Source organism: Mobula hypostoma, chromosome 28 (assembly GCF_963921235.1).
Source record: "Mobula hypostoma chromosome 28, sMobHyp1.1, whole genome shotgun sequence".
NCBI lineage: Eukaryota > Metazoa > Chordata > Chondrichthyes > Myliobatiformes > Myliobatidae > Mobula > Mobula hypostoma.
Window position 1 is genome coordinate 11,676,580 of NC_086124.1, and position 17,367 is coordinate 11,693,946.

Sequence of the window (17,367 nt, forward strand, 5' to 3'; positions counted from 1 at the left end):
ACCTCCCATCCATGTACCTATCCAAACTTTTCTTAAATGTTGAAATCAGCTCGCATGCACCACTTGTGCTGGAAGCTCGTTCCACACTCTCACCACCCTCTGAATGAAGAAGTTTCCCCTCACGTTCCCCTTAAACTGTTCACCTTTCACCCTTAACCCATGACCTCTGGTTGTAGTCCCACCCAACCTCAGTCGAAAAAGCCTGCTTGTATTCACTCTATCTATAATCCTTCATAATTTTGTATACCTCCATCAAATCCTCTCATCGCCTACCTTCATTCTGCTGAATCAATTGAATAAACTAACAATAGACAATTGAACAGATAGTCTTATTGAATAATCTGTTCGTTTCCCTATGGATAATTTTATTGAACGAGACAGTAGGGTAGAAGCTTTCTTGAAACAAATGATATGTTTTCTGTCTTTTGTACCTTCTGACCAACGGGTGGGGGGGGGGGGAGAACTGAGAATGTTTCAATGATGAGACAAGTGAGTGTAGTTAACCCCTTTCGTTCAAGAGCCTGATGGTTGAGAGGTAGTAACTGTTTCTGAATCTGATGGTGTGAGTCCTGAGGCTGCTTTCCTATGACAGCGATTCATTTAGATGTGTCTAATAGTTGGGAGGGATTACTGGCCTAATTCTTTACTTTTTGTAGGATTTTCTGTTCAGAGAATATAATTTTATGGCAGCAGTACAGTGCATGACAGAATAAATAAACAGTACAAAAAGAAATAATGAGAGATTGTTCATTGTCCATGAAACATTCAGAAATCTGATGGCCAAGGGGAATAAACTATTCCTAAAACGGTTGAGAGTGGGTCTTCAGACTCCTGTACTTCATAGTAACGAGAAGAGGGTATGTCCTGGATGGTTTGTGTCCTTAACGATGCACGACCTTTTGAAGTTGCCCTGGACGTTGATGGCTGAGTCTACAACCTTCCGCGGTCTCTTGTGATGCTCTGCATTGGAGCCTCTATGCCAAGCTGTGAAACAGCCAGTTCAATCTTTAACAGCTCCGACAGTTTAACAGGTCACCGGGCCATCAGATGGACCAAAAGCTGATTTCTTGTCTCTTTCAATATTTTTATTAGTTTCTACGTAGAAGAATACAGAGTACAAGAAAGTATATATAAAGATCGAAAAAAAACTATCAATTACATTATATCTATTCATAATAACAATCTCATTGGGGTCTCCGCCTGAAACGTCGACTGCACCTCTTCCTACAGATGCTGCTTGGCCTGCTGCGTTCACCAGCAACTTTGATGTATGTTGCTTGAATTTCCAGCATCTGCAGAATTCCTGTTGTTTGCGTTTAATCTCATTGAATGTTGCTTTGATCCCAGCATCTGCAGATTATTTTGTGTTTACAATCTCATTACCCCGTATTCATGTAGGTTAGTCAAAGTTACATTGAAATATACCAATTTATTACAAAAAAAGGTCTAACCCCCACCAAGACCGAAGCTGTTTATTAAGGAGAAAAAAAGGTAAAATACCTTCTCGTATAATAAAAATTAATAATAGCTAACATCTAAATTTAAGCAACGAATTGAGGGCTTTGTTTCTTGTCAATGGTACAAAAGCGAAACAGTTAATTGCGGGTGCAAGATGTCGCTAACTATGGGCGCTCGCCTTGTGTGCATTTGGTTCCAGCAACCGTGGGGTTAATTTTGCCTTCTGGTGTTTCAGCTCGGAGTGTTTAAATGGTTTAAAGCAAACACATTGAAATGCAAACAAGGACAATCCACGGGACTCAAACTCCTTTCGTTGCTTGTTCTCCCCTCCCCAGGATGTGAGCAGGGTTAATAATATCTCTTGCCAACCCCCCACTAACTCGGTGCCATCAACTGTGATTGACATTTACCAGTGGAGGGGGGTGTTCCAACGAGCGCCAGCCAATCGGCTGCAGCCGACGGGTGGGGACTCCCTCCTTTTACGTGCGTCATAAATGTGACGCAAGACGGGGGCGGGACGGAGAACGGGTGCGAATCTATAAGAAGGGCGGTCGGGGCAGTATCTGCTGTTCAGTTTCCGCCAGTCCCGGGTTGCGGTGGATAGGGCAGGGCTTTTAATGGCAAAGAATTAATTCAGGACAATCCTTCGATACTGTGCCCTGTGGATTGTTACCATCATGGCTATGACTGAAACACCAAGCGATTTCACTTATTCCAAAATGCGAGGCATCGTTGTCTTCCTGTCTGGTGAGCTTCTCCCCTTTAGGGGTCGCGATTCTCCGGAGCCTTTCGCGGCCTCGCCACGTCTCCTAGCGTCTGTGCTGCTAGTTAAATGTTCTGAGGTCTCTGTCAGTCCAACGTGAGAAACGTGGCAAACACTTTGCTCAGTAAGCTTCTGTAACCAGCCGAGTTGGGCGGCGATGTCGGGAGGCTCCAGTTAATCCTGGGGCTTTTCGTCTTCACCTTGGGTTTCGATTTACGATAAGATCCCGGCGCTCGTGTTTGCTCTCATTTCCAGTCGGTGCGTTGGCACGCCGGTCAAGTCTGCACCGACTCTTGTGGCCGCCGGGTCACGATCTGGCCTCGTGTTTCAAGTGGCCTGTGGGTATTTAAATAAATGTCAGTACTGCGCCTTATTGTAAACTTGAAATTATCCGCAGCTCTCTGTGATTGGCTTGTGAGCTGTTCCCATGTTTTCGTGCCAATGCGTGTGTTAATGAGACTTAAATGTCTCGATTTCCACTAAATTAAAGATTGCAATCTTAAAATTGTCAACTGGTAGAGCAGGTTTAAATGGCTCTTGTAGGTTTGCAAGTATTTTATTTTCTGAAATAATACGTCATTTTGGAAAATCAGTTATTTCTTAATCGCTCCCGAGTTTAAAGCTGGAATGTTGCACAAGTCGCTGATTATTTCCGTGAAGTACGAAACGGGCTTGTTACTTGTGCAACATTATATCGTCTCTGGGCGTGATTGTTCTGAGATTAAGCAGTGAAGGAAAATAATACATTTGTAGCAGGGTAACATTTAAAAGAACTCCCCAACAAAGAGAAAGGATTTGGAGCTTAATTTAAAACTCGTTCTCTCTTTTTATAATCTCCAGCTTTCATAAAACAACGAAAGATAGGCTTGAATGACTTCATACAGAAATTGGTGTCCAACCCTCAGATCTGCCAGCAGTAAGTGTGTTTTGTTTCTTTGGGGATAAGATTCGCCTTGATAACTTACCTGAATGCAGAATTATATTAAGAACGTTTCACCATGGAGTGTAAAATGGTACATTATTAATGAAGTCAAGCTTGGATAACCAACAATGCAGTTGGATAATCCAACTAATCAATTTAATAGGTTTAAACTGGTCAACTGTTAATGTTTTACAGAAATTTAAGCAAAGAGCGCCACCTAGTGGCGATTTTAATTCAGCCCACAAAATGTATGGTAACAAACAAAATGCTGGCAGCATCTATGGAAAAAAAATACATTCGATGTTTCGGGCTGAGACCCTTCAGCAGTAGATACCAACCGGCCTGCTGAGTTGCTCTAGCATTTTGTGTGTTGCTTGGATTTCAGGCATCTGCACATTTTCTCGTTTGTGAATGTACGATTAACGTTGCCGCTTGCACTAAGTAACATACCCAAAAATGCGGGAAGACCTCAGCAGGCTAGGCAGCATCTATGAAAAGGAGTATACAATCGACATTTCGGGTCGAGACAGACCTGATGAAGGGTCTCGGCCGAGAACGTCGATTAAACAATTCCATCTTTTCCATAGATGCTGTCTGGCCTGCTGAGATCCTACAGCATTTTGTTTGTTGCTTTGGGTTTCCAGCATTTGCAGGTTTTTTCGCGCCTACACTCATTCAGTGGCGTCGTAAAGGCGGTTCTGGGCTTCTAAACATAGATTAAAGCGAGAATATAAAGTGGCATTCCACTTTCTAACTGCAAAGATCAAAATGGTCATATTAAGCCTTTGTATTTTTGATTTGATCGAATGCTCGTTCTGCAGCCTTTTTCCTCGTGTTTTCTTATACTTGACCAAAGTTAAGTTTGGGTAACCCAGACAAGCGCTGAATGGTCCAGCCGATCAGCTTCATAAGCTTGAAATAGTTAACTGCGCTTTAGAAAAGTGATTCTTGGCAGAAAGTTATCAAGCGCGCCATCTGGAGGTCATTTTTAATTTGCCACAAAATGTGGTTAACGTTGTTGCCCGCACTCGGTGCCATTGATACTTTCAAGGGCAGTTCTGGGCTTCAGAACATTGCTTTGTGGGTGCATAAAGTAACATCTTCACTCTTTGTTTTTTCAAAAAAAAACCAGCACAGCCATAATATCAGTTCTGACTTATGCCCCATTTTGATTGTACTAAATGCTTGTTTTGCAGCCCTGATGTCCGTGCTTTCTTACAAATTGACCAAAACCAGCCACAGGAAACAGATGCCTATTCTGATGTGAGTAAATGTCTCATTTCTGGAAAATGCATCTTTCACATTACCTGATCGATGAATCCTAACAATGCTACTTTTATTCTTCCTTCTAGTCATCTATTGGATCAGATGAATTTGACCTTACACCATCAAATAGGTAAGAGCAAAATTTGTACAATTATGTTAGTTTGATTGGGCCATCTTTTCTTGGTTACTCAACAGGAGCACATAGTTCACAGATTATTATAGATTTAAATCCTGCAGAGTTTAAGCTTGTAATTTGGGCTGGTAAGAAGAAAAGCCTTCATTAGTGGAAGAGCTATTTTAGTGTAATAGATAAGCTATCATATTAAGACAAGTAGGTATCAATGGGATAGATTCAAGAAAAACTTTATGCAACTTTCCAAATGTTTTCCTGCTCTGTCTACACATACTATGTATGTAGTTTTAATGTCTGTCATATTAATGCTATGTAGAGAGATTAGCACAATTGCTTTATTGCACCAGTGGTCACTATTCCTGCCACTATCTGTAAGGAATGTGCACCTTATCCCCACGACTACATAGGTTTCCTCCGGGTGCTCTGGTTTCCTCCAACATTCCCGAAATGCAGGGTTAATTGTGGGGAAGCGTGGCGACACTTGCGAGTTACCCCACTACTGATTTAATAATAAGCATTTCACTGTTTCAAAGTACATGTGAAAAATAAAGTTGACCTTTAATTTTTTATGAAGGGTAAGGATGGGCTGTACTTCTTCCCAATTTAAAGTAAACTTCTCTCTTTGTTTATATAGTGTGAAGCCATCAGACTTTGATTACCTTCGAATAATCGGCAAAGGGAGTTTTGGAAAGGTTGGTACGGTCATCTGTTCTCCATCTGCTTTGTATTCTGTGTTGCATGTTTATGGTAATTAGTCACATGAGTGGGAGTGTGGTAAAAGTGAAGGGAATAAGTTCCGTATTTGTGCTTCATTCGAGGCAGTTTGCAGCTGGGGACCGACGGATATCATTTTTGTTGTCCACTCATTTACACTTGGGTATACTTCAGTTACATTGCTTCAGTATAGTTTGTTTGCTAATTGCTAATAAAGAATCAAGTACATATCTTTGACTTTTGGAACTGAGGGGCGCCATAACAAAGTATAAGAAATCCAAGATTTTGGGGGGGGGGGGGCAGTTGACAGCAGTGGTAGAATTGACTACTACACCTTTTATACATCATGCTTTAAGAGTTTGTGTGGCTGATTTGTTTTCCTTCATCTGCCAGTCATTAGTAATTCATTCACGAAGCAGCCTTAGTTTAAAAAAAAGCATCGCTGTACTGAAGTTCTTGAAATTGTGACTACTTCATTTCAGGTGCTGCTTGCCAAGCACAAAGAAACCGAAAAATATTTTGCAGTGAAGGTCCTGCAGAAGAAGATGGTCCTGAAGAAGAAAGAGGTAAGGCATTGCCATTCTCATGTACACAAACAGGCAGATTGGAGGGGAGACTTGGGGTAGATGAATGTAACTTCCTCTGTCCTTTAGCATTGAGCAAAGTGTTTATCTTTCTTCAGCAAAAACACATAATGGCAGAGCGCAGTGTGCTCCTGAAGAACGTGAAGCACCCGTTCCTAGTGGGACTCCATTACTCCTTCCAAACTGCTGACAAGCTCTACTTTGTCCTCGACTACGTGAATGGTGGTGAAGTACGTAACACTTGAGTATTTCATCGCAGACTTGCCTTATTTAAAAAAGTTGTTATTTCTGTACACAATTCAAAGTCTGGACAAGGCCGCTACTAGTTTCACCTCCCCACCCCCATGAGCAGTCGATTGCTTTTGCTCATGTCTGTGGAGTTACTAGCAAGGGGTTGGGGTTTAGCCATGACTCTCGAGGGGTGGGTGGATGCTGAGTTAACTGAATAAAACTCAGTTGATTTGAACTGAGTTGTGATGGATTCAGAAGCTTGAACTAGTAGGTGGATATGTGTGTCGCTTCTGGGTTGAAGTCGGTTTGCTGTTGTACACTCGAATACCTGGCTACACAGGTGCAATATTAATGGGGTGGCCCAGTGGCGTAGTGCTTTACAATGCTTTATAGTACCAGCGACCCGGGTTCAATTCCTACTGCTGCCCATAAGTAGTTTGTATGCCTCCTCCCCCCCCCCCACCGTGACTGCGTGGGTTTCCTCCCACAGTCCAAAGATGTACCGTTTAGTAGGTTAATTAGGTTAATTGGTCATTGTAAACTGTGCTGTGATTAGGCTGGGATTAGGTTCAGGGGATTACTGGGCAGCACGGCTCAAAGGGTTGGTGGGGCCTATTCTGTGCAGTATCTCAATAAATAAATTTTTTAAAACTTAGCTGTAGTCGCAACGCAGGCACATGACATTGTCGAACAAAGTCCATTTTAGTGGAGAGTGGTCATAGTGTTGCTATACTGCTGGGATTAGGATTGTACTGGCTCAGTCAACATGGGGCACGGTGGAGAGCAGCCAATCCTAACAGGTTGCATCACAGCCTGGTATGGAAACTCCAATGCCCAGGAACAGAAATGTTTACGGAAAGATACAGCCCAGTCTATCACAAAGCCCTCCCCACAGAGCGCTCCACAAGAAAGCTGCATCCATCAGTAAGGTCCCCCATCATCCAGCCCATGCTCTCTTCTCACTACTACCATTGGGATGGAGGGACGGGAGCCTCGGGCCCCACACCACCAGGTTCCGGAACAGTTTTTACCCTTCAACCATCAGGGCCCTTTCATCCCTGGGATCATTCTCAGAATCTCCTCTGGATCTCTCCAGTGCCAACTCATCCTGAGACATTAATTGCAATGGGTTTATTATGCAAATTGAAGGAAGTTTTAGTTAAAGGCCCTTCTCCGTGTCCTGATTGAGTGCAGCATTGTGACACTCGCCAAGACCAGCTGGCACTCACAGACGTGCCGTCGATTCCAGGTTAACGGCAAATCCCCTGAACAGTAGTGTAAAGATGGTCTCCATATACCTCTGGGCAGAGTCCTTGTAATGCCTGTAACAATCAAATCAAAATACAACTTTCTTCCCTCCAGCTGTTCTACCACCTTCAGCGGGAACATGTGTTCCTAGAGCCTCGAGCCAGGTTCTACGTTGCTGAGATCGCCAGTGCCCTGGGTTACCTGCACGCCCTGAACATTGTTTACAGGTGAGTTTGTGTTGCTGTTCAAGCCATGTCTATGGGAAGAAGTTTGAGTTAATATTTTGGGCATAGTTTTAAAGTGATCGGAGGGAAGTATAGGGTGGATGTCAGAGGTAATTTTTTTTACAGTGGTGGGTGCATGGAATGCACTGCCAGAAGTGGTGGAGGCAGATACATTGGGGACATTTAACAGACTTTTAGAAAGGCACATGGATGATAGAAAAATTGAGGGCTGTGTGGGAGGGAAGGGTTAGATTGGTCGATGGACACGAAGATTACCTTTGCAGACTTGTTACTTACGGCCAGTTGTGCCACTGGCATTTAGGGCAGCAATGAAGGTCCTCCATCTCTGGTGGTGTTCATGGCTCCCTTCATCATGTCAGTAGCTTCCTCTCGGTTTTCACTACTGTCAGTCATGCAAGTCCCAGGTGGAGGCTCAGGAATACCATCACACTCGGATGTAGAAGGATTCTTCAGTGCTGCTTCCATAACAATTTTGTTTGACCCCCAAACCTGGAGGATTGGTGGACCACTCTTAGTCTGTCCTCTACCCTTTGACCTGTTTGGCATGGATGACCCCTGCCAAGAGCCAAAGCATAAAGCCCTGACTCCAGCCCTCCAGGTCACTGAGGCACACAAGTCTCCGAACCCAATGACAAGGTTGTGGTCCTCTGCAAAAAGAGACGATGACTCACTTTCCTGTGTTAATTGTATTTTGTTGTTTGACCTGAAATTCAGAGACCTGAAGCCTGAAAACATCCTGCTGGATTCTCAAGGCCACATTGTCCTCACAGACTTTGGGCTGTGCAAAGAAGGAGTGGAACCTGATGGAACTACCTCCACGTTCTGTGGCACCCCAGAGGTAAGTGATGAGAAGTCTTCTCGCATGGAAGTAAGCTAACTGAATCCCACCTGACTGTGCATCTGGCCCAGGTACTAGACCAGGATTACTTGCACCTACTATAAAGTCAGGTTGCAGGAGGAGAACAGGCATGCAATTTCATTCCTTGGGCCCTTAGCCCCTATGACCTCCTGTATCCATTGATAGTGTGGTTGGAGCTCATCAACGTTTCTGTGATCCATTGTATCCACAGGGGATTGGCCTGTCCAGCTCTACCAGAACCCTGTTGGCCGGCCTTGCCCATTTCCAGCCCTCGTGACAGGGCACTTGGGGTTGGACTTTGAGAGTCAGGCAATTTTGTTATTGATAATAAATTATTACAACGCGGTAATGGGGCCCTTTTGTCCCAATGAGCCCGTGCTGCTCCCCCAGTTGACCAGGCAGAATAACAGTCCAGCATGGGCTGAAGGATCCATTTCTGTGACTCGAATAGCCAATTAACCTACTAACCCGAGCGCCTTTGGACTGTGGGAGGAAACGGGAGCACCTGGAGGAAACCCACGCGCTCACAGGGAGAACGTACAAACTCCTTACAGGCAGCAGCAGGAATTGAACCCAGATCACTGGCATTGTGATAGTGTTACACTATCCCTGATGAGCAGATCTCTTGACCTGATCCACGTGCTCTCAACTGCTGGTTTTTATTCAATTGTTACCTTAATATTTTAGACTTTACTGTATCATGACAGTGCCCTCTTCTCTCCACACCTCTGCAACTTAAAGCCTGTTATCTTGTTCCAGTTACTTTGAACCACTCTTGTTCCAAAACGTTATTTCATGCCCCAAAAATGCTGCTGGACTTTGGTCCTTCTGGCATTTTCTGTTTTCCGCAGAGTGGCAGTGGTTAATATCAGAATACATTGTTTCAGGGGTTTTAGTGGAGGTGAGAGGTGTTTTTCAAAAAGTGGTAAGCACCTGGACTGCAATGCTGTGGGTGGAGGTAGAGGTGGATAAATTAGGAGCATTTAAGTTTTAGATAGGCTTGTGGATAAAGGATAAAAGGGTTATGAGCTCTATAGCAGGGAAGAGTTAGATTGATCTTGAAGTAGGTTAAAAAGTCGGCACATTCCTGTACTATGCTGTGCATTTCTACATTGTAAAAACACTAATACTAATGCATTTGTGTTTTTTTTTCAGTATTTGGCTCCTGAGGTGTTACAGAAGCAAGCTTATGACCGAACAGTTGACTGGTGGTGCCTGGGATCTGTGTTGTATGAAATGCTATATGGATTGGTAGGTATCATACTATGGCTTGTACTGAACTCAATCTCTTTTGCTCTGTAGCATTCATAGTATGTACCTCCTTGAAAGGCATGGCTTCCCAGCCTGGGGTCCACAGACCCACTGGTTAATGGTAAGGGTCCATGGCATCAAAAAGGTTGGGAACCCCTGCTGTAGGGCTTGGTTCTATACTATCTGACAATGCAATGCATCATATTTTGTGTTCCAGACCCAAGTTTCGTGAGATTTTTAAGATTTCAGATTAATATGTGCCCTTCAGCCCACGATATTGTGCTGATCTTTTAACCTCCTCTGTGATCAATCTAAACCTTCCCTCCCATACAGCCCCCCAGCTTTGTATCAAACATGTATCTAAGATTCTCTTAAATGCCGCTAATCTGCCTCTACCACCCTCCCCTCTCAGCAAGTTCCATGCACTTGCTGCTCTGTCAAAATAAAATTAGCTCTGATATCCTCCACCTATGCTTTCCTTCAATCACATTAATTATGCCTCCTCGTATTAGCGCTGGGGGAAATAGTCACTGGCTATCCACTCAATCTATCCCCCTTATCTTGTGTACTTGGACTGTACTCCTCGGAGTTTAGAAGAATGAGGGGGGACCTTAGAAACATTTCGAATGTTGAAAGGCATGGACAGAGTGGATGTGGCAAAATTGTTTCCCATGATGAGGGAGTCTAGTACGAGAGGGCATGACTTAAGGATTGAAGGACGCCCATTCAGAACAGAGATGCGAAGGAATTTTTTTAGCCAGGGGGTGGTGAATCTATGGAATTTGTTGCCACGGGTGGCAGTGGAGGCCAAGTCATTGGGTGTATTTAAGGCATAGATTGATAGGTATCTGAGTAGCCAGGGCATCAAAGGTTATGGTGAGAAGGCAGAGGAGTGGGACTAAATGGGAGAATGGATCAGCTCATGATAAAATGGCAGAGCAGACTCGATGGGCCGAATGGCTGACTTCTGCTCCTTTGTCTTATGGTATACCTCTATCAAGTCACTTTTCATCCTCCTTCACTCCAAAGAGAAAAGCCCTAGCTCACTCAACCCATCCTCCTAAGACATGCTAATCCAGGCAGTGTCCTGGTAAATCTCCTCTGCACCCTCTCTAAAGCTTCCACATCCTTCCTATAATGAGGCGACCAGAACCGAACACAATACTCCCAAGTGTGGTCTAACCACGGTTTTATAGATCTGTAACATTGCCGGCTGGTGGTGTAGTGGCATCAGCACCGGACTTTGGGGCGAGTGGTCCCTGGTTTGAATCCGGCCGGCTCTTTGTACACCTTCCATCTCTGCTGGGTTGAGTGCCAAGCTAGCTACTTGGCCTCGTAAAAGACAAAATGCTAAAGGTTGCCACCCAATGTGCTACAAGCAATAACAATGTTATTACCTTGCACCTTTTGGATTCTATAAGTTATGATCGTGTCCTTTCTCCTAGCCCCCATTTTACAGTCGGAACATGGCTGAGATGTACAACAACATCCTGCACAAAGCCCTGGTCCTAAAACCCAACGTGTCGAACTCTGCCCAGGATCTCCTCCAAGGTCTGCTGCAAAAGGACAAAGCACAGCGACTGGGGGCCAAGAATGACTTTGTGAGTACTGCCACTAAGGGTGTGTTTTGGAGAGGAGGGTGGGGAAGGGATGGAATCCAGTTGAAATGACAGGCCATTCATTGTATTTGAATAGCAAGTGCTGTTTTGCTAATGATGGAGCTTGGATTTTGTTGGTAAGGCAGCTGTTCATTGATTACTAATGGTTGCTTGTAAGCCTGAGGCCAAAAGAGGTTTGCTTTTCATTCAAAGTTCAAAGTAAATTTAGTATCAAAGTACATATATGTCTCCATATACAACCCTGAGATTCATTTTCTTACAGGCATACTCAATGAATACATTATAGAATAATAACCACAATAGAATCAATGAAAGACCACACCAACTTGGGTGTTCGACTAGTTGCAAATACAGAAACAAAGAAATAATATAAAGGATATTGAGAACATGAGATAAGAGTCCTTGAAAGTTGGTCCATAGGTTGTGGGAACATTTCAATGATGGGGCGAGTGGAGTTATCCCCTTTGGTTCAAGAGCCTGTTCCTGAACTTGGTGGTGTGAGTCCCGATGGTCCTGTACCACCTCCCTGACGGTGGCAGCAAGAAGAAAACGTCCTGGGGTGGTGGGGGTGTCCCTGATGATGGAATCATTCCAAAACAATTAGGATATTGAGTGGATTTTGACTCCAACTGATGGCTTTAAATTCCTTGCTTCCTATTACTGTTCTAACCCCTGTCTCTAGATCAGAGTGTGGACACTAGCACGGTAACATAATCACTAAATTGCCCCATTACTTTCAACTGCTGGGAAAATGCATTAATGTCGCTTTTCACTTTATCTTCAACCACTGAATTTTTAGCCCTGGGTGTGACTGTCCCAGTGTCAGTTATACACTCAGTGGCCATTTTATTAGGTACTGGAGTAAAGCCCAGTGTGGTTTTCTGCTCCTGCAGCCTATCCATTTTGGTCTTTGACATGTGCATTCAGAGATGCTCTTCTGCACACCACTCTTGTAACATGTGGCTGTTTGAGTTACTGTAGCCTTGTTGTTGGCTTGAAACAGTCAAGCCATTCTCCTCTGACTCTCTCTATTTTTTTTGCCCTCAGAGCTGCCATTCTCTGTAAACTCTAGAGCAGGATTCCTAACTTGCACACCCCCCCCCCCCCCGGTTAATGGTAGGGAACCCATGCTCTAGAAACTGAAAATCCCAGGATATCAGCAGTTTCTGAGATGCTCAAAGCACCCCATCTGGCACCAACAATCATTCCATGGTCATAGTCACTTAGATCACATTTCTACCCCGTTCTGATGTTTGGTCTGAACAACAGCTGAATCTCCTGACCATGCCTGCGTGCTTTTGTGCATTGAGTTGCTGCCACCTGATTGGTCAATTAGATATTTGCATTGACGAGCAGGTGTTCCTAATAAAAAGTGGCCACTGAGTGTATGCTCTGGACCTTGTTTCAATTTGCCAATTTCACCCGCTGTTCGAGGGCACTGTTTTTGCTGGAGCATAGTTCTGGTGTCAGAAACGAGCCTACTCCTATCTTGCTGAAGGGACAGTAGACAAGACTGTAATGAAGTTGTTTAACCATGAGGGCATCACAAAACCAGATACTGGAATTCAGTGGTTGCTGAATGGTGAGAAGAAGTTTCACCCCCATCAGTCTGTCTTTGCCTTTCCGAGGTCTGCTGACTAACTTGTGGGCAGCGTGTTAGAATAGCGGTTAGCATAATGCTGTTACAGCGCCAGCAATCCCACTGCTGTCTGCAAGGAGGTTGTGCTGTCTCCCCATCACTGTGTAGGTTTGAGGTTTCCTCCCAGTTCCAAACACTGTGAATTAGTAGGTCAGTTGGTTCCATGGTCAGCATGGACTCGTTGGGCAGAAGGGTCTGTTACTGTGCTGTATCTCTAAATAAAAAGTAAATAAACCTGCCAAGGTCCACTTCATATTTTTTTTCCGTAACTCTCTTAAATCTTCAATTCACAGTTGGAGCTGAAGTTCCATTCGTTCTTCTCAACAATTAACTGGGATGATCTCATGGCCAGGAAAATAACTCCTCCGTTTGTCCCTGCAGTGGTGAGTACTGGACACGTTATTCACTGGAATCTTTCAGAGGCTGGTTGAATAAAGGGATGATTTCTGTAATTGTGTGATTGTGGCTTTAAAGATGCTTCACTCCACTGGTGGTGTAGTTGTGCAGTGTAAGAGAAGCAAGGACCTTGACGGTATGTCAAGCTCCTCTTTATTAAGAGGCACCAAGTAAGTGAGAATTGCAGGATCTTGCTCATCCCACTAAAGATCCAAACGTCAAACAAGTATTTGTAAAGTTTAAAGGCAGACGAGCCTTAAACTTAATTGACCTAATCCATAAGCTGCTTGGTGTCCACATAGAACACTTATTTTTTTAATAAGTTCACTTTGAGTCTCTGTGCTGGCGTAGTGGCATCCGGATCAGAGATGCATTTGAATCTGTCCAGCCCCTTTCACGAGTTCTACTCGTTTTCCTTTCAGTGGCTGTGTGATTCCACATGCTTGTAGCCATGGGGCTGTACACTAATGATAGAGCCTTGGAACTTTCAGAAGAGACTGGAAAGTTCACTGTTATCTCAGTCGCTGCCATGCACTGTAAATTACTTTTTCCTAATGCTGTTCATGTCATAAATACATGTTGGTACTGATGCACATTTTATCGGAGCAGAATTAGGCTTAGGCCATTTGGCTTGAGTCTGCTCTGCCTTTTCATCTTGGCTGATCCGTTTTCCCTCTCAGCCCCAATCTCCTGCCTTCTCCCCATATCCCTTCATGCCCTGATTAATCAAGAATCTACCAACCTCTGCCTTAAATATGCCCAATGACTTGGCTTAGCCAGTGGCAACGAATTCTACCGATTTGCCACTCTCTGGCTGAAGAAATTCTTCCTCATTTCTGTTCTAAAAGGACCCCTGTCTATTCTGAGGCTGTGTCCTCTGGGTCTTAGACGTCCCCCACCACAAGAAACATCCACTCTATTGAGGCCTTTCAGCATTTGATAGGTTTCAATGAGGTCACACCTCATTCTTCAGAATTCCAGTGAGTAGAGGCCCAGATGCCCCTCCTATGTTAAGCCTTTCAATCCCAGAATCATTTTTGTGAACCTCCTTTGAACCCTCTCCAATGTCGGCACATCCTTTCTTGGGTAAGGGGCCCAAAACTGCTCACAATACTCCACAATAGTGAGGCTTCACCATTGCTTTATTAAACCTCACTATCTGTACTTTAATTTATTTTTATATAATTATAATATTTTTACTGTTGCATGTCATGACAGCACAGCAAATTCCTAAAATATGTAAATGTATGACACATAAAATTAACCCTTGGTTGTCGATGAGTCATCCACGGTGCAACCTGCTTTCTCAGAACTGCTTGAAGGCAATCAGTCTCATGGTGTGTAGTTTCCTGATAAGACCTGCTGCGTTATTTTATTCCTGGTATTGGGTGTGGCGTTTCTCAGTTTAACGGCTACCACTAAAGTGATAATCCTTCCAATGCATGTGCACTAAATTGTTATAGTGCTTCAATAGCAGAGACATCTGAGTTGGGGTGGGGGGGGGGGGGAGAAGATTTCCAGTCAGCAATTTCATTTACAATAAAGTTTTGGGCAATTTATGCCCTAGGCCAAGTTGAAAAATTGACGGTAGTTTGTTTTAATTTTCTTTCAGTCCGGACCCACCGACCTGCAACACTTTGACCCTGAATTTACACAGCAGCCAGTTCCGAACTCTGTGGCAAACTCCCCTGAAGATGTTCCGATTACCGCCAGCATGCGAGAGGCTGCCGAGGCGTTTCTTGGTTTCTCCTATGTGCCTCCTGTAGATACCTATCTATAATGCCAAGAAGTTTGGCACTTTAAGAAAATATGACGAGTGGCTGAGGTTCAAACCTGCACACTGTGCACCTTATTCTTCATGCACAAGTTGCCCCCCCCCCCCACCTGCCCCCTCATCTCTCTTCTAGGGACACATTCCTCTGGATGTTGTGTGAAGCACCTAACAGTCAAGATCAATGCCAAATGTCAATTTTTAATTTTCCTTCAGCTTTTTTGCTTTGCAGTAAAGTCTTGAGACAGACTTTCCAATCGTTAGGCAACCAAAATGCCTTCAGAGCCAGCCCTTGAGACAGGGAGCCGTCTTGGGCACTCCTCGCAATCTGTACCACTACCACGACTCCAGTTTCTAATGAGAAAGCCAGCTCATATACAAGTGGCTGAGGGGAAATGTTGTGATCTATGGCATGCAAAGCGACTGACGCTGCTACTTGTTGGGAGCGGCTGCAAGATATCAACTCTTCCATTACCTGAAATTGCCAAGATGCCACATTCCACGAAGGATCTGAACTATGATCTTAATGGTCGTGCAGTTGGGACCATTGGGAACATTAACCTCTTAACAGCAGAAGTAATGCTTTTGTGAACATTGAGCTGCTTTAGCAGAGTATGGACTGAAGATATTTTGTTTCTGTTCTAACTTGAGCTTTTCCCCACTAATCTTTCAATGTGAACCCTTAGCCCATGACTAGTTGTCGTCTCTACTTCAAAATGAAATGTACCAGTCCTTCAGCTAAGAGAATTGTTATTTATGAATCATTTAATGTTTGTATTTGATATTTGGATCCCAGTCTGATCAGGGGTATCAACAGCATGGCTGGAGGAAAAATACTTGATCAGATCAGAGTTGCTGGGTGAGTAGATTATTTATAAAAGCCATTTGGCTTTTAGGAGGAAGAAAAGACTTGTGGTTGCACATTTTTACCACAGCCAAAGCTTCTAAGTGGAACAGTGTTACATTTGGGTGAGGTAGGAAACCCTCCACATGGTACTGATTTTAAAAAGTAGGGGGAGAGAGAAGGAATGAAGTGGTTCCATCACAATCCATTAAAAAATGAGATTGCTGGAGATGAAGTTGAGGATCTGAGGAGTTACTTTTCCTCAGTGGAAGTGAACCAATTCCAGGCTATCTTCAGATATGCCAACTACTGTTTAAGCTATGAGATATTCAGTGCACAATGTTAATAACTGGATTGATATTTCTTTCACATTTGGAAGATATTTCTGTATCTACAAACATTTTAGATGTTTAAGGGGCATGGTACATATCTTAGATTTTTGAGAATTTATTTTTTTTAAGATCTCAGTTGTACTGAATTTGACAATGTACTGTATTTGCCACCTGCTGCTTCAGTAATGTTGCTAGTGTTAAAAACTGGAAGATGGATTTGGAATTATCGCTAGAATTTCACTAGTGTGCAGCTACGTTTGTGGCTGCCTGAATGATGTCAAGAGTCATCAGGAAAGGGGATTTTCACCTACTTAACATTAAACCTCAGTTAGAAATGTAGTCAGAGGATTAAATGTTTTAAGTAAGCCAGCAACCCTCCCTGCAATCTCCACATTAACTGTAGCATCCAACAGAAGCCTGTTGTCTGGTACTGGAGTGCCAACCAACTGTGTAGAAACCGTAAACCTATTCATGCATCAAAGTTCTTGTTCTAAATCAGAAATCAAACTTGAAGCCCATTTAGATTCGGTTTTCATGCATGGATTTGTGAAGACTTGCCTGACCTTGTGTTTAGAAAAAAATACTTAATACAAAAATGAATTGAGTTGTACTAATAAAATAAATCTGTAGTTATGTTGTGTATACATTTGCAGTGCAAGATCAGACCATCTGTTGGTGTTATTGACATAACTGCATCCTATTTCTAAATCAAGAAAATGTTGAATAAATAAAAATGCATATTTCCACAGTGAGTTTTTGATATAAGGTATCTTTCTTGTGAGCATCATTTTAAACTTGTGGACAATGTTTCTACATGTATGTTTGCCTCAAACAGCGAAGCATTGTAAATTTGAAGGAAAAGGCTGAGTGAATAGACAAATGGAATCCAATCCAAATAAGGTTGAGTACTGGGGCTGGGCAAATGAGGCAAGAGAATATTAGATAAGGTACTGAAGAGATCAGAGGAATCCTGGAGTGTTCTAGTAAGAAGTCAGCAAAGCAACTTGATAAAATGGCTGTTAGCAGATTAGGTCTAGAGGCACCTACATCTATGCAATGCACTGCCCATCAGCCTGTTACTTACGTTTCCAG

General features: G+C 43.5%; 1 protein-coding gene across 1 annotated transcript; it reads left to right on the plus strand.

Annotated features, from left to right (window-relative positions):
- The first annotated feature begins 1,186 nt into the window (after window positions 1-1,186).
- On the plus strand, window positions 1,187-17,045 carry si:ch211-195b13.1 (STKc_SGK domain-containing protein). Its single transcript, XM_063035128.1, has 13 exons — window positions 1,187-2,205; window positions 3,062-3,137; window positions 4,340-4,406; window positions 4,496-4,539; window positions 5,177-5,234; window positions 5,739-5,822; window positions 5,939-6,070; window positions 7,434-7,546; window positions 8,279-8,402; window positions 9,579-9,674; window positions 11,120-11,275; window positions 13,226-13,315; window positions 14,941-17,045. The coding sequence occupies exons 1-13, from the start codon at window positions 2,136-2,138 to the stop codon at window positions 15,106-15,108; spliced, it is 1,278 nt and encodes a 425-aa protein (XP_062891198.1). The 5' UTR covers window positions 1,187-2,135; the 3' UTR covers window positions 15,109-17,045.
- Window positions 17,046-17,367: the final 322 nt, after the last annotated feature.